The 23,821-nt window shown below is 40.2% G+C and overlaps 1 protein-coding gene across 9 annotated transcripts in view; it reads left to right on the plus strand.

Moving 5' to 3' along the window:
- The window catches only part of Cntrl (centriolin), an 88,463-nt gene that overhangs the window by 6,139 nt on the left and 58,503 nt on the right, over positions 1-23,821 (plus strand). For 7 of the 9 annotated variants that reach the window (XR_005286222.1, XM_038337139.1, XM_038337140.1 and 4 more), the window contains exons 2-11: positions 92-339; positions 2,294-2,424; positions 5,613-5,743; positions 6,464-6,605; positions 8,416-8,602; positions 10,431-10,624; positions 15,550-15,669; positions 16,694-16,916; positions 19,020-19,129; positions 20,761-20,955. Coding sequence is in view for 7 of the 9 variants with exons in the window: in XM_038337139.1 (XP_038193067.1) it covers positions 123-339; positions 2,294-2,424; positions 5,613-5,743; positions 6,464-6,605; positions 8,416-8,602; positions 10,431-10,624; positions 15,550-15,669; positions 16,694-16,916; positions 19,020-19,129; positions 20,761-20,955 (1,650 nt within the window). In the remaining 2 variants the exon portion in view is untranslated. Of the gene's footprint in view, positions 1-91; positions 340-2,293; positions 2,425-5,612; positions 5,744-6,463; positions 6,606-8,415; positions 8,603-10,430; positions 10,625-15,549; positions 15,670-16,693; positions 16,917-19,019; positions 19,130-20,760; positions 20,956-23,108; positions 23,283-23,821 lie in introns of those variants that run through there. The other 2 variants (XM_038337138.1, XM_038337143.1) reach the window with 2 other exon arrangements.

Genomic DNA, 23,821 nt, shown 5'->3' on the forward strand with positions numbered 1-23,821 from the left:
CACAGCCTCATAGTCTTAGAGCTCTAGAGATAAATTATCTCTTCATGGCTGTAGAGACTAACTTTATTAAATACATTGAAAACTCTTACAGGTTTTGATGGCCACCTGGTTTTATTCTTGCAATGAAGAAAGGTTCTGAACAAAACTTCTCCAAAGCAAAGATGCCACTGTCCTCTCATTTTTCTGGGCCATCATCTCTTACGTCCAATATGAGATCTAGGTCACTTTCACCTTTAATTGGATCTGAGATGCCACCTTTTCATACTGGTGGACAGTGGTCTGCACAGACTGAGCATACAGATGAAAACACCATGCTTTTGGAGTCCCAGCACCATAAAGGTACTGCTAAAAATGTGTCTGCTCTCCTACGGAAGTAGAGATGGGAAGTACTGAGCTTAGATGTGGGTCCCAGACAGAACACTGAACTAGCCAGAATTGCTCTTTTAATAACTGGCAGGAACTGTGAGAATGGGGCGAGGACTGAGGCCTTGGGTGAGGGTAAAGGTGTCTGTGAAGGTGTTAGGGCCGGGGAGTTTCTAGAAGAGGAGGTTGGGTTTCTTGTAGAGTTCTTTCTAGCTCTTACTAGGAATTTTCCACCTTCCTTAGCTAGGGCTGGACATACCTCCTCACCTGCGAGTGGAGTGCTTTCAAGATGATAACTTGCTAGCCATAGTTGGCTCTTCGGGCTTCTTCTCTTTAAACTGCTTCTCTGTGAGCCGTGCGCACCGACCTCCGCTTAGGGGGCTTATACACTTCTCTCCAGCCTTTTAAGTTGTTTCCTTTTTCTTCTTGTAATTTTATGTCCATTGATGTTTTGACTGCATGTATGTCTCTGTAAAGGTCTCAAAAACCTTGGAACTGGTTACAGACAGGTGTGAGCTGTCTTGTGGGTGCTGGGAATTGAACCTGGAAGAGCAGCCAGCCAGTGCTCTTAACTGCTGAGCCATCTCCCCAGTTCCTTAAGTTTTTTTTCTTAAAAAATGTTCTGCTGACCTAGTTTCTGTTTTCAGAAATGCTTTATTCTTTACTAGGTCATGAGTCAACTTCTGCTGACCTGAATACTTAATGGTTTATGTTAAAATCTTTTGACATTAAGTTTATACTCTACTGTGCAACATTACTGCCTGTTGGTGCATTATTATTTGTGAATTGATTGTTATTCCAGAATATTGGTTTTGTCAAGAGATTTTTTTTCTTTTTATAAAACACAATATGCCTTTAACAGTCTTTGACAACACTTTCCACAAAGGCTGTAAAGGAAGGTCTGTTACTTACCAAGCTGATACCCTATGTCCATAAAAATTATATTTCCTGCCGGGCGGTGGTGGCGCACGCCTTTAATCCCAGCACTCGGGAGGCAGAGGCAGGCGGATCTCTGTGAGTTCGAGACCAGCCTGGTCTACAAGAGCTAGTTCCAGGACAGGCTCCAAAGCCACAGAGAAACCCTGTCTCGAAAAACCAAAAAAAAAAAAATTATATTTCCTATTAAATAAAGCAACAAATGGAAAAATCGTGCTCTGAAGCAAACCTCAGTGCTGCATATGGTTGAAAGTGCAAAGTGCAAACACTCGCCACACAGGACCTGCCTCAGGACTGGAGCCTGATCTCCACAGACTGCGGTGGTCCAAGTGCACCTTCACACACACACACACACACACACACACACACAGAGAGAGAGAGAGAGAGAGAGAGAGAGAGAGAGAGAGAGAGAGAGAGAGAGAGAGGGAGAGAGAGAATGCTGTTTGGAATGTATTTGCTTGAGTTGACATTTTGAATTTGTGCTATATTAGTTACAGAATATTGAGCATATAATTTAAAATATTTATTTATTTTTGTACATGGGTGCCTTGCCTGCACGTGTATCTATTCACTGTTTATGTCCCTGATGTCCTTGGAGGCCAGAAGAGGGTGTTGGATCCCTTAGCACTGGAGTTACAGATGGTTGTGAGTGGCTGTGTGGGTGCTGGGATCAAACTCATGTCCTCTGAAGAGCAGCCAGGGATCTTAACCACTGAGCCATTTCTCTTGATCAAAAAGTTTTTATAAATGTGGACATTAGTAATTTTTTCTTCAAAGGTTTATACAGCTTACATCTTAAATGTAAAACATTTATCATAAAGCCCAAACTGTCACTTTTTCATAGTGAAGTGATATAAAGTGACATCCTAAGGTACTGTATTAGCCAGATACTGTCTGTACATCTGCAGAGATTAAAATTTCTTTAAGTATAGCATAAAAACAATTTGTATTTTGTGATATTTATACTTCCTAATGATCTGTTTCTGGATTTCAGGAGCTGATTCATATGTAGGAGTCCGGTATATTACAGAGGCCCTCATCAAAAAACTCACTAAACAAGACAACTTGACCTTGGTAAAATCTTTGAACCTTTCACTTTCTAAAGATGGAGGCAAGAAATTTAGGGTACGTTTCCAGCAATTTCTAAACATAACATTGATTTTATTGTTTTATGTCTTTAGGAATATCTTTTGTTTTTTTCCTTTAATGGTTTTGTTTTGTTTTGTGTTTTGTTTTTGGTTTTTGAGACAGGGTTTCTCTGTGTAGCCCTGGCTGTCCTAGAACTCACTCTGTAGACCAGGCTGGCCTCAAACCCACAGAGATCCACCTATCTCTGTGCTGGATGCATGCCACAAAAGAAGGCACTATAGTTTTAGCTTCTATGAAGATTTTAAAAGACAACTTTTTAAATGCTAAAAGGAAACAAAGTCTGGCAGTTAGTGCTTGCAGCCTATGTGATACCATTCGTGTAATACAGAAGACCTACAGGTCAGTAACAGACAGTGGGAATCTGCAGAGGGTGTGAACAGGCAGTTCAGAGTGGGATCTAAATGACCAGTAGTAACTGGAAACCGTGACCCATTCATTATTGTCAAATAAAACAAGAGTTTGGAAGCATTTTCTGTTTTGTACAGCTAATGGTCAAACTTTGAAAGCTTTCACTATCCCAAAGGTCTGAGAAAGGGGTGTTCTCCTCTGTGTGTGTGAGCACGGAGAGAAGTATGGTTCAGATGTGGTTGTTCTCTGATCAGTAACTTACTTTATAGTCACTGAGTTTACACTCAGTACCCAGCAGTCTTGCTACTCTTTAATTCCTAGGTATAATATGCTTATTAAGCATTATTTAAATAGAAAATTTAGAAATGCCTAAACATCTCATTGGAGATTGTCTAAATAAATTATAGTGCAGTATACCATGAAATAATGTCAGATTTAAAAGTGATTTAGAATCCTATGTGTTAAAATGTCTCAGTGTTCTATTGCTATGAAAAGATACCACGACCAAGGCATTTCTTTAAAAAGAAAGCATTTAACTATGGGCTTGCTTGCAGTTTCAGAGGTTAGTTTGTTTCAGCATGGCAGCAGGCAGGCAGGAGGTGTGGTGCAAGAGAGGTCGCTGAGAGCTTTTCATCCTGATCCACAGGCAGTAGGCAGAGGGAGAACTAGACACTGGGCCTGGCATGGGTTTTTGAAACCTCAAAGCATGGCCTTTTGTGGCACTTCTCCTCCAACAAGGCCACACCTTGTAATCCTTCCTTGACACCTCATCAATTGGGAACTAAGCTTGAAATATATGAGTGTATGGGACCAGTGTCATTTGAACCACCACACCATGGCATATTTTTTTTCATGTTAGTTTCAGTGAAAACCAACTTCTAAAGTATATTATTTAGTATAACCTCAAGCTATTTTTAAAATTCTGTTTGCTGTGTGTATGGACAGAAAGGAATAGAGGACCCTGGGTGCGTACACATTAGCCTCTTAATGGTGGTTCACCAAGTGGTGTAATTCTTCTCATTTTAGTGAGCTCAGAAAGAATGTTTTGTGTTTCATTTGAAGACTTAAGTAGAGTACACTCAGGTTTCAGTTGTGTAGTTATTGAGGAAAAGGACACTTGCAGTAGTTTTAGAGTTGTAGAAATGAACTATCAAATCAGTATGTAGTTGCTCTGCGGCTGTTCCATGCACCAGACATGTCAGTCTAAGGAGGCAGATACAGAGGTGAATAAACTTAGCTTGTAGTCTCTGAGAATTTAGAGTTTGGTGTGAAAAGTGTCTAGGATTAAGGGTGAGAATAGGGAGAATCGTGGAATACGGATTGGGGAGGCCAAGCCAGGGTGAAAGCCTGTTGTGCTAGAAAGGACCCAAGAGTGTGAGGCATGGAGGCTTCAGGTGGAAACGTCAGACAGCAAAGGATGATAAAAGTGATGCCAAAAAAGAGGGAAGCAGAGATCACAGGTTTCTCAAACCCACCACGTCCATTCTTTCAAGGCCTCTGGAGAGTGTTTTGTTTTTAAGTTTTTTGTTTTTTTTTTTTTTTACTTTGTGTGTGTTGCCTGAATGCCTCATGCCTACAGAGGCTAGAAGAGGGCACTGTATCCCCCGGAACTAGAGTTACAGATAGTTGTAGTAAGCATGTGGGTGCTGGGAATCAAACATGAGTCCTTCTCTAGGGCAGCAAGTGTTCTTACCTGCAGAGCCATCTCTCCAGACCCTTGTCTGTGGTTTTTGTTGTTTTTAAGTTGGCCTAGTGTTCTGTGTTCCTGGATGTACACACAGCTGACTCAACTGACTTCGTGTGGAGTCTCTGCTGGGTGTACTCGCTCTGTGAAGCCTTCTCATACCACCCAATTGTAGCCACACACCCTCTCCTCTGCTCCCAATAGGTTTTACTTAGCACCCAGTATGTGCCAGCAGTAGTGCTTAGCAGTGTACACAGCAGGCAGTCTGCCCTCCAGAACTCTTACATACTGTCACAGGAGGTCTTCTTTGAATTTTTCTGTCTGAAAATCTTACTTGATGTTTGTGTATACCAGTAAAGCCAAGAAATCCTATTTTCCTTATCTGCCACTATATTTCATGTACATAGAACTACTCCTGGCACATAATCCACGTTTAGTAAATATTTACTAAATGGATGATAACGGAGAGGCCGGGATGTGCTCAAAGATGTATTGCCTTTCCAGTACAATAGCAGTAAATGGGGAAGGCAGGAAAAGAAGTGTAGACAGTTCTTGTGAGTGTACTCATGACAAATGAGGGAGATAAGAGGAAGGCTCAGTAGAAACACCGGTACAGTGCAATGCATCTTGCTGACAGAGAAACAGTGTGGGCATAGTGAATACGAACTGTGCAATGGGGACAGGGCCTGCGTTGCAGCCATAGCCTTGCTGCGAGGTATCACACTTTGTTCATATTATCTGTGTAATGTATACCTGTTGTAAAGTGACTGCCTTTAAACTGAGAGGGGGAGGCCGTTAAATAGTGTAGTACTTAGTTTGGAAAGAGTAAACTGTCTCCGAGAAAAGTGGAAGGGAAGAAAGAAAGAGAAACGGAGAAGTTGAAGTCAAGGGAGCAATGGTGAGAGAATTCTTGTTGAGTAGTTTAAGCTTCTTACTGTACAGGCATTGCTGAGGGTCAGGAGAAATATTGGCAGAAGGTTACTACTCATGGTCAAGGAAAGTGGTAGCAGGGGTTGTCCGGGAAAAGTGTTAGGATTTGCTGATCCAGACAGCTTCTAGTGCACCTACCTCAGTGTGTTTTATATGTCAAGGAGTCTGTTGCATAAAGCATTTACTATTTATTTCCAATTAGTACATCGAAAATTTGGAAAAGTGTGTTAAACTTGAAGTACTGAATCTCAGCTACAATCTAATAGCAAAGATTGAGAAGGTGGACAAGCTGCTAAGACTACGTGAACTCAACTTATCATATAACAAAATCAGGTTAGTGACTGCTCCTTTAGGGGCCTTCCTGTCAGCAGTAGACTGAGGTTATCAGGGTCATTGAAAGAATCCATCAAAGGGTTATATTCTGGAACTTGCCATCTGTCTTTATGTTGCAGCAGCACTTAAGTGTGGGGTAGTATTTTATTTAGCACTGTTAAAGCAGGTATATTTCCTCTTTTTAGCAGTAACTTTGTCTGGATGTTATCCGTGATTTCTTGCCTTATTACATAAGTAATATTTTGTGAAGACAGTGCCGTTTTGATCACAAAGATATTCTAAATAATTTGATCCTGTGTATTTATCCTCATGTTCTTTGCTCTAAGTGCTTTCTTGGTAATGTATATATTCATAAACACAGTACCATCTTTGGTGAGGACAGTATAATTATTGTGGACATCTGGACAGCACCGCAGCTCACAGCGGTGTGCTATTGAGTGTTCCAGTCTCAGTGGTGCAGCCACGGGCACCTCTTCTTTCCTGTGTTAGGAGATCTTAGAGTGTGATAAGGTGGGCAGGACTACAGGCACACTCCTGAAGGGTTGGCACTTCAGCTCTTTGGGGAAATTTGACTTTGGCCATTTTCTTTGGTTGTCATTCAGGAAAAAGTTAACTATAGTTATGGAAAGAAGTTCGGTAGCTGAGGCTATTTACTGTAAACTGCCATGAAAGAACTTAAACATTTTACGACTAAGTTTGATTTTGTACTCTGGTTTCCAGCAAGATTGAAGGACTAGAAAACATGTGTAACCTACAGAAGCTGAACCTAGCAGGAAATGAGATCGAGCACATCCCAGTGTGGTTTGCAAAGAAGTTGAAATCTTTGCGAGTCCTCAATCTGAAAGGCAATAAGATATCATCGGTAAGTATTCAAAGTAGCAAGATTTATTTTTCTTCAAACTTAAATTGTTCAAATTATAAAAATCTTTGTCCATGTTTATATTTTATATTGAACATGAGCCCTCTCGTGCCCAGTACCCGCTCTTTTCATGCCCCTCCTCCTCCTGTTAGTACTTTAATCTTCCTAAAAATTTCTTATTCAAATTTTTTATTTATTGGGAAAGATATTTAGAAGTCTTCAGTTGTTTTTAAAGAATGATATTTTTTAACGTCCTTGTTTGATTGACCATATGCCAAATTCAGATATGACCTAGAATTCTTTAGTATAATTAAACAGACTCATCTCATTTTGCAAAGATTCCATAATCAAGAATTGATCTCTTGGTATTTTCTTATCCATCATTTCACTGCACCTTCTTATATCCTTGTTGCCTAGTGCCAAATGTGTAATACATAAGCAATTCTATCTATTTTAAACTTACATTCTGAGGTTCTAAATTTGATTTCCACTTTTCAGGTAAAGTCTTAATTTAATTCATGTTTAGTTAGAACATGCCTTCTAAGCACCTAATGAGTAAATATGGCACCTAATCAGTGTTATGTTGGGTGTTGGTACTGGAGCAATCATGATATAACTTAACGATAATTGTCCTAGACTGAAAATGGGAGGGCATGACCAGCTACAGGCCTAGGCTGCCCTAATGTCACCTTGGAGAGTCCTTTGATTTTTATGGACTGTTTAAACTAGAGAAGATAATTCTGTGTGGCCTCTTTACAGAGGTGTCAGAGGCTCAGGTGACACGAGAGACACTTTAAGACAGAGTGACTAAGACTGTATTTCTTATTCCTTCAAGTGTGAAGACAGATTAGAACACACACCTTTTTTTTCATTTTATTGTTGATTGTCTTGCTTGTTGTTTACACGGAGCTCGTGGTGCGGCCTCTCTCTGTGGGCCAAGCGCAACTCAGACTTGCAGCTCTCCTGCCTTTGCCCCCACATGCCGGCGCTGCGGGTGTGCTCTGCCACACTCAGCATTTATTTTTTAGGATCTGGGGAGGAGACTCTCCTTTTACTGAAGCTGCTCGAGAGCCTTGGAGTCCAGGCCTCAGATGATCTGTAGGTCACCTCACAGCTCTTGAGACTCACAGGCCGGCAGGAACGAGCAGCCATGTGTCATACCCAGAGTCTGCTGAACTGAGAACCGTTAAGTATTTATTATTTGTAATCATACATCATTTTCTCATCTATTTGTTTGGCACTGGCATCATTAAAGATAATATATGTTTATCTGGGAGAAATATGTACTTGTACAAGCTATTTAAGCTAAGTGTTTCTCAACCTACATAAGTCCTTAGAATAAACAAAAGTCTTCAAAGAATGTTAGTATCTATACATATTTTTGTTGTTTTTCACTATCAACTATAATGCCATTATCTCAAAATTTACCAAAATTCTTCATAGCAGTTCATTTTATGGTTGTTTGATGAACACAAAATAAAGACATTAGTTTAGACTAATTTAGACTTAGATTGAAACCCCCATTTTCTTCAGTTACACTAGGCTCTGAGCTAAGGCAAGTCACATATTTGAATCTTGAGTTTTTCAGCTCTAAAATTCAGATAACACGTTATAGCCTTGAAGAGCCACAGCGAGAATGCATAATACTGTCTGGTATACCAATGCTCATTAACTCCTTTTCTGTCTCTTTATTATATTGCTAATTTGGGGCAGTAGGTTTTGTAAGTAGATTTCTGGACATGTTAAAAGCAATCCTTTGTTAGTTTATGATTTTAAAGTGAATTATTCCAATACCACTGTTGTGCCATTTCAGCTCCAGGATGTAAGCAAGTTGAAGCCACTTCAAGATTTGACTTCTCTAATCCTCATTGAAAATCCGATCGTGACCCTTCCTCATTATCCCCTGTTTACCATTTTCCACCTCCGTTCCCTGGAAAGTTTGGAGGGTCAGCCAGTAACTACTCAGGATAGACAAGAGGCTTTCGAGAGATTCAATTTAGGTAAGAGATACTTAAAAAACAAATGAAAAGCTAAACTTGAATGAGGAAAGAACTTACCTTTAGAAGTTCTCTAGAGGGTCAGGGTCTGATGAGATGGCTCAGAGGGTAGAAGGCATTTGTTGCCAGACCTGAGGACCTGAGTTCAGTCCCCAGGACCCACTTGGTGGAAGGTGTGAACTGACTTCTACAGGATGTCCTCTGATCTGTATTCTTATGCTATGTCAGGTGTGCATTCCTAACCACCTCCAATAAATACACAAATATTTAATTTTAAAATGTGCTTATCACCACATCTGACATTTTAAAAAAAGATAAATTATAAACTTTATAATTCTACTAAAATTTACATGGAAAATGACCCTATAAATTGATTAAGCAAGTATCTGTTGAGCATATACTATATACCAAAAGTTCCCGGCCTCAAAAGTGATCTCTTGAATATGTGTGTGTTGTATGTGTATCTAAGGTGTGAGAAGAGAGGGAATGATGAGCAGCCAGCCAAGAAAACAGTCAGTTTTACATGCTAGGAAGATCAGAGTTCAGGAAATAGTTTCCAAAGCCCAGAAAAGATTTCAAGAGTACAAGTGTCAACTTGGTGAATGGGCTGATACATGAAGTAAGACACGCACAGAGGTGGCTTTAGAATTTGCCTTGGGCTGGGCACTGGTGGTGCACACCTATAATCACAGCATTAGGGAGGCAGAGGCAGGCTAATCTCTGAGTTTGAGGTCAGCCTGGTCCAGGATGACTGTGACAACACAGAGACCCCTGTCTTAAAAATCCAAAGAAGAATTGCTTTGGATTGGTTTAATGTTCTTGCCCAGAGAAATTCAAGAGGGATGGGAACTAATGATAGATATTAACAGATTAAAGAATGGAAAGAAGATGTTTGACAAAGACTTGAAATTTCTGTAACAACTTTAGTCTTCTAATACTTAGTAATCTTTTAAATTTAAATGTAAATAAAAGATGCAAAACTAAACATTCACCCACAGCTTCAAGACCAGGAAATTGGAAGAAACAAAATGCAACTAAACCTCCAAGTTTGTTGTCATGAAATAGTGTTTCTAAGATCAGAAGGAGAGACAAACCCCACCTTGATTCTTTTAGTTCATAAAAATGAGTATCATGAGATTAGATTCTGAGAGACAGACAGAGGTCACTGATCATCTTTTGGTAGGAGGGACGGTTTCTCCATTAAAAAGGGAAAATAATTTGTAGGTGTTGGCGCTTTTGTTGTCTTGAAAGTAGGAACACAAAGTCCTCCCCTTAATGCAGTGTGAAGCCTAGCTGAGAAAGACTGGATGGAGTGTGGGAGGCTTGAGGAGAAAGGAAGGTATGAGATGACCATGTTAGAGTGTCGAGAAGTCAGCCTCTGTTTAATCTGAAATTGAAATTGAATCTGAAATTGGTGTTCATCCACTTTTGACAAAAATGGCAGTTTCACACCAGTGATGGCTTAGTGAAGAAAGGCACTTTCTGAGCAAGCCTTCTAACTTGAGTCCCATACTGAAACCCACAAAAAGGTAGAAGAGATTCAACTCCACAAAGCTGCCCTGTGACTTCTTTGTACACACTATGACTTTCTGTCTGTGTGTGTCACACAAGTAATAATTATAATAAAGATCCCTTCCAATTACTACTGCTCTCTGACCTCTTAGTATAGGTCGGATTCATATCAAGGTGATCATACTTTTCCCAGACCCCATGGCATGTGCTTTTCAAGCAGACTCGTGTTGCACTATTCGTCACTCTGGGAAGCACAACTTGTTTTCCAGGTAGAGAATATAATGACAAATTACCTATTACATTATTATATTATTGACAGAAGAGGTGGAAAGACTGGAAAAAGACCTGGAAAAGAAGATGGTAGAAACAGAAGAACTTAAAAACAAACAAGCAAAGTTTCTTCAAGAAATAAAAAATCAAGATAAACTAAACAAGTCATTAAAAGAAGAGGCCATGTTACAAAAACAGAGCTGTGAGGAGCTAGAGAGCGACCTCAACACAAAGAATGAGTTGGTGAGTCTGTGTTATATGTTGCTTTGGCTGTATTCTGTTAAGGTAGAGAAATTTTGTTCTTAAATTTAAAAACCCAGCCGGGCGGTGGTGGTGCTCACCTTTAACTCTAGCACTCGGGAGGCAGAGGCAGGAGGATCTCTGTGAGTTCGAGGTCAGCCTGGTCTATGAAGGGAGTTCCAAGACAGCCAGAACTGTTACACAGAGAAACCCTGCCTCGAAAAACAAACAACAAACAAACAAAAGTAAAACGCAATCCTGACTGTATCATTGGGAAGATGACCAAGGCTTTGCGAACTGTACTTGACTGCAATATAGTACCCAAAGGCTGATGTGTGAGGTATGGTGTCCAGCAAGAGGGAAAACATGATGTGTCACACTAGGAGGAGTTGACCACACTGCTTAGGGTGTGTTTAAAATAGCTTCACAGTTAAGACTAGATATTGTCAGAAGTTTAAAAAACGGCAGAGCTATCTAAAGGTTAAACATAGGCACCCTATGTCATGGAGACTCCTTTTCTGTAGAAATGGTAGCAGTAACATGTAAGAGGAAGCCCATGTACATGCACAGACAAACACACACACACACACACACACACACACACACGGATATATGACATGCTTCTTATTAGCAAAATTTCCAGTAACTAAAGTGTCCATCATTGGATATCCATGTAGCTGAATAGCTTATAATAAGCTGCTACTAAGATGAAGCCAGACGTCTGTACATGGAAGGGTCGTGGGCGTATTTTCCTGCGTGAACAATGCCCGGTGGTGAAAACAGTGACTCCAGTGTGACCCTGCCCAGAGACATGCAAGACGGTCTATTTGGGGAAACGGCAGACCTAGGAAATTTCCGAGCTGACCTTTATATATCTCTGTAAAGTCTAACTTTTTATAATTTGACTTTATAATTGAAATGTGGAGAAGAACATTAAAATGTAGAACAGTTTTGACCGGAAGGCAGCATATTTTGAGAAGCTTGAGAGCTCTGGAGAGGGTAAAGGAGACAGTTATCCAGGCTGGAAGCAACTCAAGGAGCTGTCACACAAGAAGAGTTAGAGCTCTAATTATATAAATCAGGCCTCAAGAGGTAAATTTAAGACCCAGAGGTGCGAATTCAGGAGACATGTTTTCATTTAGTATTGAACCTGCTAGCTGTCTTGAACAATAATTAGAATACATCTGCTGTCCTGAAACAATCAGACATTAGCTGTGTGCTTGTGCTTCAAGAAAGATCTTTTTTGTTTGTTTGTTTGTTTGTTTTGCTTTGCTTTGCTTTGCTTTTCTGAGACAGGGTTTCTCTGTGTAGCTCTCACTGTCCTGGAACTCACTATATAGACCAGGCTGGCCTCAAACTCAGAGATCCACCTGCCTCTGCCTCTTGAGTTCTGGGATTAAAGGTGTGCGTCACCACCACCTGACCAAGAAAGGCCTTTCCAACACAGACAATATCATTTTGTAAATTTATACACACACATATTTGTGTGTGCACATGTGGAGGTCAGAAGACAGCTTGCAGTTTTCGCTTCTCTCCTTGCACCGTGTGGACCCCAGGTCTCGAACTCAGATTGTAAGGTTTGAGAGCAAGTGCCCTTACTCACTGGCCACCTGGCCTCCCATTTTGTTCCTTTTCTGTATTTTTTGTTATGAGTCATATTGTGCTCTTCTGCAAGTTATACTATTTTTATGGTTAACATTTTAAAAACATTCTTATACATAATAAACATTTATTTTAACAAATTCAGATTACAGAAATAAATGCAGTAGAAATGAAGGCTATTTCTTCTACCTCACTCCCCAGGTGTTTTGTTTTCTATGCTTCTGTACTATGTATGTAATAAGTACACTATACAATGTAATAATTTTGTGAATATTTTTAAAAGGAATTTTTTAATACATATATGTATCTATAGACAATATAGATACTTCATTTTATTTTTAGCAACACAGTTAAAGCTCTCCAAGTTAAAATATAATATATATCAATCTTCCTCGATATTTTAAAAGTCTATTTTGTTTATTTTGTTCCATTTATGGCTCTTCCGTATCTTAGACAATTATGCAGACAGATATTTAGATAGCTGTTTTTGCTTTTGAAAATAGTACTACAGAGAAAAGTGTGTGTGTGTGTGTGTGTGTGTGTGTGTGTGTGTGTATCTTACACGGTCACACTAGTATTTCTTTAGCATAGATCATATCAAGTGGAACTGCTATGCAAAATTCTTTTGAAATTTTGATAAATGGGACCAGCAGGATAGCTCGGCAGGTAAAGGGTAAAGACCTGAGCTCAGTCTCTGGAACCTACATGGTAAAAGAAGACAGCTAGCCCCTGCAAGTTGTCACCATAACACACAACATACACACTCGCCACGCACCACGGTCTCACTCACGTACACATACATAGACACACACACACACTGCAAACACACACATAGCACAAACACTACAAACATACATTTAAATATTTTTGATAAATGTCGGTGTCCACTTAAAAAAAGCTTATTACTAATTTGTGTTTTCCACAGCAGTAAGTAAAAGGGTCCAGCTTGGTTTATTATTGTGAACTTACAGGAGAGAAAAAAAAATGGAATCTTGTTAGTTTTATTTTTATATTTTTCTAACTGCTGAAGGAGTGAATATTATATATGCATTTATTGATCATTTGTCTTTCCTTTTTAAATTACCCATTTCATTATTTTGTCTCTTTTTGTTCTCCAAAAGTACTACTATGTATTTAAAAGGAGAATTCTAGGTCTTATTTGGAGAGCTTGTCTCTTGCAGGATATGTGATGATAATATCACTCCAATTATATGATTTGCAATTTTATTAAGCAATTGTTCCTGCACTAAACTAGTTCCTTTATAAAAAAAAAAAAAAAAACTGTGTTGGATTAAGTCTTTGGGCATCCATTTAAATTGTAGTGGACCCTATCCCCACCATCTGCAAATACTAACCCAACTTCCTCTTTATTGTTTTGCAAGCTATTTAACTCTTACCTTTCAGTGTTCTTATTGTTTAAATGGAATGTTTGCTTGTCCTGCTACCATCATGGCCTTGTGAGAATTTAGTAAGGTTCTAAATGGGAAAATAACTTCAAGTACCAAGTAATACAGGGTGATAAATTTATACTCAGTGATGCCATGTGTCATCACCAGTCCTGATAACTGTATCCTTCGGTGGTGAATCATCAATGTAGAAATACTAGTGGCAACAGAGCCTAGCTCGCTCCAGTGTTCTCTAGGTAATGTGTTTCTGTTTGCTTCTTCTCTTAGCCCTTATCTTGGTTTCCTGCAGGCCTTTTTCTGCTGAGTCTTTATTCTTCTTTAAGGTAGTTCCTTCAAGACTGAACTGCACACTGTTTTCTGTGGTCTTGCATGACAACTTGTATTAATATGCTTGTTTACATTTTAAGTCTGGTTTGTCTCTTTGGGAATGTGTTTGTGTAATATGTTGTAAATGACTGTTTTTAGGAGAGGAAATTTGAATGTGAGAGGAGATTTGTGTTCCTGCAGTCATCTCTTGACTATCCATAGCCAATATGCTACTAGCATACTTCCCTTGGTTCCTGTGTTGCTCTCATTTATGCACTTCTTCCAAAAGATGTTTGCTGAGGACTTATCATCATCTAAGTCCAGAGCTATGAAAAGCACAAAAATACTTTGAAAACAAAGGTTATTTTGGAAAGTAGTCCAAACATGTTCTCTGCTTCCAGTAGTGTTTGCCCTTGTTTTGGCTTTGCTTTGAGGGGAGAAACCTGAACATAAGTTGAGGCTGTTGATTGTAAATTGTATCTTTGAGACTCCATCTTTTGAGCATTCAGTAGAAACCTAAATAAGCGCAATGTGTTAGACAGCCTGCAAGAGGACACTGAAGGCAGCATGGGACAAACAAAGTGTTAGACTTGAAACCAGGTTACACAGATGTACACACTGCTTTTCAACCAGTTGCTCAGTTGGGCAGATTGACTAGCCTCTCTGAGCAGCTTTATCACCTTGGAATTGAGTTATGGAGCCTGGGTGGGGTAGCAGATGTAGGTCACCCTCTCTGAGAGCTCAAGTCAGGGCTGCTCCTTTTGATGGGTATTCAGGAGGTGACTGCATGCTCACTCATGCACGGTTTTCATTTCCTGCCCTTGTAAAATGTCTGTGCGTATGCTTTCTTCTTTTCAACTTGCATTTTGATACTTGTGAAATATTTCTGCATGCTTTTCTGTTTGAAATCAACTCTCAGACCCCCAGCCCCCCAAAAAAATGAAAAAGAAAAAATTACTTAGTTGACCTTTAAAATGAACTCAAAGGATTAGTTTGATAGTCAGGTAACCTGTGACAAGGCAGTTCAGCAATCTGGAACTCAACTTCTGCATCTGTAAATTCAGAAAATTAGATTATCCTTACATTTTCCTCCCAGCTCCAGAATATCTAAGTGTAATCAAAAAGTTGTAATTAGAGTGAAGTTACTATATTAAAAATTACTAATACCACATATTTGCATCTGATTGAACTTATTTACATTCCTTACCTCTCTGCTACAAAGAGGAATGTTCTGGCCCCGTATGGAGGCACATGTCTATAACCCTCATGCCCAAGAGGCTGGCAGACATAGTGAGACCCCCCCAACACACACACTCACAGCTAAGATTCATTGATTAGAGCCAATCTTTCTCCTCCTCTGTAAAATGTCTCTCAGTGAATTGAAGCAATCATTAAAATCAAAGAGTAAGCAAAGAGTTATGTTCAATAAATTAGTACTAATAATTGGGAAACCAGGAAGCATGTACTACAAAATGACTGATATTTATTTTCCTGTTTAGATGAACAACCTAAATTGCTTTTTAAAACTTGACTCACTATATCCTGAAATAGCATACAAACTCCAAAGGTCTTCTGAAACTCACTGATACTGATTCATCTCATGTTGACCAATAGCTAAAACAGAAAACAGTGGAACTAACTCGAGCATGTCAAAAGCAGTATGCGCTGGAGCAGGAACTGGCCTTTTATAAAATTGATGCTAAGTTTGAGCCACTAAATTATTATCCATCAGAGGTAAGTTTATTTTAGCAATCTAAAATTGAAGCCAGGATTGGGGGAACGTAGGAGGAAGACATGTGATAGGAACATTAAAGGGATTTTACCATTAATTGCTCCATTTTTTAAAATATATTTGTATTTGTGTTTATGTATAGGAGAGGGCATATATTTGGAGGTTAGACGATTTTTGGGAGTCACTTCTTTGCTTCCACTGTGCGGTTCCCAGAGATTGAACTCAAGTGGTCAGGCTTGGCAGCAGGTGCCTTTGCCACTAGTACCTTTACCTGCTGAGCCAGCTCTCCAATCTCACTCCATTCTCTTGATAAAAGGATATCACCAAAGTAAACTGCATTTTGGTTGAGTGTGTGAGCTTGGCTCAGGGAGTTAAAGGAATGTTCTAAAAAGATAAAAGTTCCCAGGAGATCCTTGCTGAGAGCCATGTCTATAATTGAAAGCAGATGTCTTAACCATCTGTTATCTGATGCGGATCAATTAAATCCAAACTTTCAGCAGAAGTGCTTCAGCACCTGAGTGGCAGCCTCCTAGCATGGCTTGTTCACTGCTCTCTAGAGTCAACATTCTGCAGCTGTTCCTAGTAAAAAACGCCATAGAAACAAGGAACCGCCAAATGACTAGTGATTCCAACAGTATCATGTGTTGTTTAGGTTTTAAAATTTAAAATTAATATGTATTAGATTGAACTCTTACTTATATTGGTCAGGAAACAACATAATACACACGGGCTTTTGACTGAAAGATTAAACAATATTAAGCAGTCATATAGCTGTGGGGAGTCTTTAATCAGCTAATCTAAGTTTATATGCTAGTAGAAGGAAGAGTCCTTTTGAGACCATTTTTAGTTCTAGTTCCTTTTTGCTATATGAAAAAAGAAGATAAAGAATAGTATTAAATCTTTTAGATTCTAGACTATAATATTAATATGACTAATTGTATGATGTGTTCACCACTAAGATGAACAATGTCATTTGACTGGAAGTTGCTTCTTAATCCATAGATCTATTGCTATGCTTGCTTTTAGTATGCTGAAATTGACAAATCCCCAGATGAAAGCCCTTACATTGGCAAATCCAGATACAAGAGAAACATGTTTGCCACCGAGACTTTCATCGCCAGCGATGCCCAGGCTGTTCAGATCCAGAAGATGATGCCTGGAGGACAACTTAGACACAAGCACACGCCCCTGAGAGTCCATGCCTCGCCGGATGTGCAGTTGGAGGACACAGAAAAAAAAATAAGTGCAGGTTAAACAAAGTTATTCTTAAGTTCTTAAAAAAGTATGAGACTGGGGATGTGGCTCCATGTGGAACATTTGCCGGGCATGCGCAAGTCTTTTGGTTCAGTGTCCATCACTGCAAAAAGTAATGTATGCAGGCTTAATACAGGCAGACAGCCAAAATAACTGCATATACAAGTTGATTTTATCTTACAATTTTTGTTTTTGTTTTGTTTTGAGGCAGGGTTTCTCTGTGTAGTCCTAGCTATCCTGGAACTCGCTCTGTAGACCAGGCTGACCTCAAACTCACAGAGATCCGCCTCCCTCTGTCTCCTAAGTGCTGGGGTTAAAGGCGTGTGCCACCACCGCCCAGCTTATCTTATTTTTTTTTTCTATTCTAACTGGGTGGACTTCTTTCTTTTCTTTTTGTTTATAATAATACCATTCAATGGTCTACAAGAGCTAGTTCCAAGGCAGGCTCCAAAGCTACAGAGAAACCCTTTCTCGAAAAACCAAAAAAAAAAAAATAATAATACCATTCAAAATTTCCACTTCCTCCCCTCCTCATTGATACTACTTATGGTTTAAATGATACGTATAAAACCTAAGTAGTGATTAATAAGCCTGCTTTTTAAATGATTCCTGTTGTGGTTGAGAATCAGGTTTCTGGGTAATTGGTGGCAACATGTTCAAGGAATCAATCTTATAACAGTAACCGTCAGGTGGTGGTGGTGCACGTCTTTAATCACGGCACTTGGGAGGCAGAGACAGACGAATCTCTCATTCAGCCAAAGATACTGCACAGTGAAACCCTGTCTGGAGGGGCTGGGGAGTTGGGGGAAGGGTATAAATCACATCCTGCCAACAGGCACTCACTAGAGGTGTAGTTAATAATCACTGAAGCAAGTTAAGACGCATGAAGACAAAACCCTTCCAATAAGTTGAAGCAGAGCACTCTCCTTAGGCTTCGCCCTCAGGCTGGCCTCTGACTCTTCCTGACGTGCCCTGTGTGCATTCCCCAGTCTAATTCAAGGGATCTTGCCGCGCCTGGCAAACCAGTACAGGAAGTTAAGCCAAGAGATACTGAAGATACTCTGCCAGTGTTAGCTCTGCGTCCACTTCCTCACTGGCTGTGTGGATGTGGAAGATGTGGATGTGACTGGAGTCTGTGCACCTTGCCCCACAATGGAGTTGCACAATGGACTTGTGATCCACTGTGGGGCTCCCATCAATCCGATGGTTAGCACGTCCTTGCTTAGCTGATAGTTACATAGGAGGCAAGGTGGACACTGATTTCTTTTTTATGTGTATTTTATGGAAAGCTTTGGCAGGAGAAAGCAGAAGTAAATGAGTCATGGGTACAGTAGGGTTTTGTGAGAAGATGTGTGAGAAAAGGAAAAAGGCAAAATGAAGTCTGTGGTAGAAAGTAATAACTGATTCGCGGCCCCCTCCAGAGGGAAGTTTCTGTTTGTCTTAATTTCTTTGTGTTACTTCCCTTTTCTTCCATCGTATTCATTGGTGCAGGGAAACAAGCCTAGGGCCTTGTGCACACTGTGCAAGTGCCCTTCCTCAAGTCCAGCTCCAGCCCTCCCAAAGCAAACTGCTTTTGTTTCAGTTTTTGTTTTTTCGGAGACAGGATCTCTCTATTGTTCTGGCTGTCCTGGAACTCACTCTGTAGATCAGGCTGGCCTCAGACACACAGAGATCCACCTGCTCTGCCTGAATGCTGGGATTAAATACATGTGGCACCATGCCCAGCTCCAAATGGTGAACTTCTTGAAACTGAGTTCCATTGTAAAGCATTTAATCTATAACACAGGTGATGGTCGTGGTATTATTGTTAGTATCCTGGTGACATGTAAAGTGCCTACTTTGCAGTGAAGTCCTCTTAAAGCAGTTCACAGTGGTAAGAGAAATCAAGTCCTTTTCATGTTAAGAATTATACAAATAAAAGGATCAATTATAGTTTTGTAGAACAGAGCTGAATAGATATGGAAGCTATCGTAATACATTTCTTCTTCAGTGGAACAACTTAACTAGGGTGGCGTTTGTTGCAAAGAAAATGTAGTAAAAAATCTTAGAAGTCAGCATTTTTCTCATGTGTGTATATTAGAATTGTTTTAAATTTCAGCACAAATTCGACTGTCAGAACTACACCATGATATAGAAACAGCAGAACAGAAAATATTACGGGCTACTCAAGAATTTCAGCAACTGGAAGAAGCTATACAACAAAAAAAGGTATGTGGAAGCATAACTAAAAATAATTTTTAATGCAATTTTACATCCTTTCTGTAGAATTGCAATAGTGATGCATGCCATTAATCCCAGCACTCAGGGAGCAGAGGCAGGAAGATCTCTGTTAGTCAAGGCAAGCCTGGTCTAGAGGGTGACTTCCAGACCAGCCAGGGATATATAGTCATATTAAATCACTTTGAAATGAATTGTTGGATACTTTTAGAGTCAAATATAGTGAAAGCATTTCATTCATGATGATATCCTATTAACATTTCACAAAATGTGTAGAAATAAATCACTTAAATTTGACACCAGATAGGGCTGAGAGATGGGTCAGCAGTTAAGATCTACTCTTCCAGAGGACCAGGTTCGGTTCCCAGTACCCATGTTAGGCAGCTCACAACTGCTATAACTCCAGCTCCAGAGGGATCCAACTTTTCTGGCCTCCACAGTCATCTGCCCTCACATGCACAAACCCACATGCAGATACATACATAATAAAAATAGTAAAAATAGATACTAAAAATTTCATACAAGAAGATCTATCTGGTCTCCTATACATGTTGCTTCTTGACTCATCTCTTCTAACTAAGCCTCTTCACCTGGGACTTAGTTTAAGAACCAAAGAACATGTCTGCTATGGCATGAAGATTATCAGACACAAGGTGTGTGTTGCGGGGGGGGGAGGGGAGGAGGCGAGAGGGTGACAACTGAAAACTACTTTCAGCAGTTTCCAAAGTATTTCATGCAGTTCAAATCCATGTTGTAATTGCATAGGTTAAATTTTTTTAATGTATTTTGGATTTTTTTTTTTTTTTGATACAAGGTCTCACGTAGCCCAGGATGGCCTGGAAATTGCTATATAGCTGAGGATAACCTTGAACTTCTTATTCCTGCATCCTCTTTCCAAGTGCTGGGATTAAATGTGTAGACCATCATCCTCAGTCATCACTACACATCTGAAAAGTATTGCTACAGTTGTTTAAATCGCTACCTTAAAGATTGGTGGTGGTGGTACACATCTTCAGTACTTGGTGGAGAGGCAGGCAGATCCCTGTGCGTCTGAGGGCAGCTGGTGAACAGAGTGAGTTCCAGGACATCCAGAACTATTACACAGAGAAACCCTCTTTTGAAAAACCAAAATTGATTGATTAACTAAGTGTTTAATTTAGGGGCCCACGGTTCCAGAGGTTAGAGAGTCCATGACCTTTGTGACAGCAGGCAGTCAGGCATGGAACTGGAGCAGCAGCTGGGAGATGAGATGATATCTTGAGAAACAACACAAGGCAGAGTGATCCAACTAGGAATGGCTTGCTCTTTTGAAACCCCAGAGCCTGCCCCCAGTAGTACACGCCCCCCAGCAATGCCAAACATTTATTCTTCCCAAACAACTGGAAATCAAGTATTCAAATATATGAGCCTGTGGGAACCATTTTCATTCAGCCCACCACACCTATAAGACCTAGCAGTTGTGACCTTGAACAAAAGGCTACACTCCCTGATCAGCTCTGTTTCTCATCTTATTTTGTGTGTTTTCTTTAACATGGAATATTTTTTAAGATTATAGGTGTTAGCTTTGTAAGTTGTTGCTCTCCTTTGTTAATTTGTTAATGCTGGGATTTGGGGAGAATTAGGTTTCAGAAGCAGAGAAGGACCTTCTTCTCAGACAGTTGACTGGTCGAATACAACTTCTAAACAAGCTACGCCAGGAGGCTCTGGATCTAGAAATGCAGATGGAAAAGCAAAGGAAAGAAACTGCCGAAAAGCAGGAGGACATCAACAACCTGCAAGTAGCCATAGAGAGCCTGGACTCCAAAGACCCAAAGCATGTGAGTAAATACGAAATCTTGACTTGTTCTATGGAGACGGAAGATGCTGTGTGTCGGTAGTACATGCCTTATCATTTTTAGTGGTAGAACCCTTTCTCTGTATCTTAGTTTGATACACTGAGTTAAGTGATGTGTGTGTGTGTGTGTGTGTGTGTGTGTGTGTGTGTATAATTTATACATGTATATGTAATTAGATACAAATATAGGCTATGTATTCATATGAAACATTTACATCCAAAACAAAACAACCTAAAAGTCTTGAAAGAGTGGTTTTCAATAAATGAAAGCACTTTTGGGGGGCAGTGGTTGAATTTCATTGTATTTTAGAGCAAGAGAGACTTGATTCAAAGTGCCCTGTAAATTTTTTGCTCCTTAAAGGCAGGAAATGCTGAAGCAGGGGCAGGGGCAGAGGTCTTTTGTACCTTTTTAATTCTTGATGCAGATATTCTACAAAAACTGCTGTTTCTGTTCATTTTATTCTTAAAAATAAAACATCTCTCTGGAGTTTGTCATCCTAAATTGTGAAGTCAGATGTCTGAATGGTAGAGTCAGACTCTTGGCTCTTGTCAGTCAATACCCTTTAAATCTTATTAATGGCTTCTATTTTAGCCACTATTCTGAAATAGGTAAAACTATTTCCTTCATGTTTTCTTGTTGCGGTTTGAATTATAAATTAAGGAGCATGTAAGATGTCTGGACTAACGGGAATAGAGTTTAGTGTGATAGAGCAGTGCACTAGAGCCTGCTTTAAGTACTTGACAGATGGGTCACTCTTTAAACACGCCAGTTTCCCGCCTGTGTGCCAGGATGCAGACACGTAGGACCAGAGGCCAGGTAGTTTTGACAAAGGATCACCTTATAGGCTTAAAATACTTCCAAAAAAAAGCTAAGGCTTAGTATTCTCACTCAAAGTATTATTTTTAATTGTGTGTATGCGTGCATATGTAGTAAACATGCACATTTGTGAGCGTGCATGTTGTATATATGTGGAGGCCAGAAGTCATTCTCAGTTTTCAGCCTCATTTGTTTTCTCTCTTATTCAAGTATTAATTTATTTGTTCATTCTTTCATTTTTAAGATAGGATCTCTTACAGAATCTAGAGCTAAGTAATTCAGCTAGGCTGGCCAGTGAACTTCAGAGATTGTCCTGTGACTCCCCACCCCAGCCCCGGAGGGTGGGGGGGGTATGGCCTTGTGCTGTGCCTGCCTTGCATGAGTGCTGGGTATCCGCGTTCAGCTTCGCATGCTCATAGGGCCGTCTCCCAAGCCCTAAAAGTCTTGGTTATTTTTGAAAATTTTTGTTAGAAGAAAACTCAGAGGTTTTTAAGTACTGTGATGTATATTGTACGTCAGTAGTATTTTGCTTTGTTACATTATGTATTAAGAGTCGTGCATCTGTGTAAGGGTTGTCCTAATAATAGAAAACCATATCCCCTGGAAAGTAGAAGGAAGCAGCCTGATGGTCCCAAGTCCGATTGCTTCAGCAAATGACGGTGACTTCCTGGGCAGAGGGGGATTTACTTTCACTGTGTTTCTGTGGAGTATCACATAGAGGAGAGGCTAGACACCCAGGAATGGTGGCTTCAGTCTTGAGGGCAGCTAGAACCCATCTGCTCAGGTAGGAGTAAGGCGCTCAAGCCCCGTCCCCACACCAGAGCATGCAATTCTCAGTTCACCTCATCTCAAGTTCTCACTTTGCAGAGGGTAGAAATGTGACCCGGAAAACTAAATTATCTGCCTCTCATCACTCTGAGGAAGAGACAGAGCCCTTGCGTAAACTACTACAACAACCCTTTTCTCACAAAAGGATTAAAATCCAAAATTAAAGATAAAAAATGAAAAATAAAATCTTAGCTCGGAACCAAGCCTAGTCAGATGTTTTTTAAAAGTACGTTTCATTAGGTTTCAAAAGAAAAAATGGCATTTAAAAATCGAGTCCTGTTTTAGTAACCAGTTAAAGGAACAGCTTTCCCAGCTAGAGGAGCAGTTATCACTGGGCAGACAATACAGATCTGTGCCGCTTTCCTACAGGGAATTAGCCTAGTGGTCTTTCAGCCTCTGGGCGTGATTGGCCCTCGGGAGCTTCCTGTGTTTTGATTTAAAGTTGGGGGCGGGGCCTGTTCACGGAGCCTGCTGGTGACTGGGCTAGCTCAGCTGTCACTCACGCTGGTTTGTGGCGCTGGGAGGTTACTTTAGGCACGGAGGCTCTTGCAAAGATGTGGCTGTCAGAGTGGGAAAGACACATGGATCTGAAGACGAGCTAGCTTTCCGCCCACTATTTTTGTTATCCACGTCTCAGTTGTAAACAGAACAGATTCGAAGTTAAGGTATGGTCATTACTCTGTGTACAGAGAAAGGGCTTGGGAGGAGGAGGGGCCAGGTCTGTAAGTTCCTGTTTTCACAGTAACTCTTTTGTGAGCTCCACTGCTGCAGGAAACCGCAGGGTCTGCTGTCGCTCCATGTGTTTACTGCCCAGCATGGACATCTTGAACCACATGTTTGCCCTGCATGTAGAGGTTGCAGTGCACTTTTAACGAGGAATTTTAAGAGTTGATGGTTAAGATATAAGTATAGTAGGGGAGTTCATCCGTGAGCCACCCAAGGCTAGGGAGTAGTACAGTTAGGATGTAAACTCTTATCTGCAGTAACTGGGTGTTCAGAGATTTAAGGTGAGTATTTGGGGAGTGTAGGGAAACGTAAGATTTGAATATCCCATCAGATTTATCCATAGTAAGATAATAGCTGATGCTGACAGTGGTGTTGTCAGTCATCTGTTCTCCATCTGAAAGACGACCTCTCACACAGAGCATTTTTGTCTAATCCAATGGGTTTTAGGCTTGAAAACCTTAGTGTTTGTTGTTCAGGC

This window comes from Arvicola amphibius, chromosome 7 (genome assembly GCF_903992535.2).
Source record: "Arvicola amphibius chromosome 7, mArvAmp1.2, whole genome shotgun sequence".
NCBI lineage: Eukaryota > Metazoa > Chordata > Mammalia > Rodentia > Cricetidae > Arvicola > Arvicola amphibius.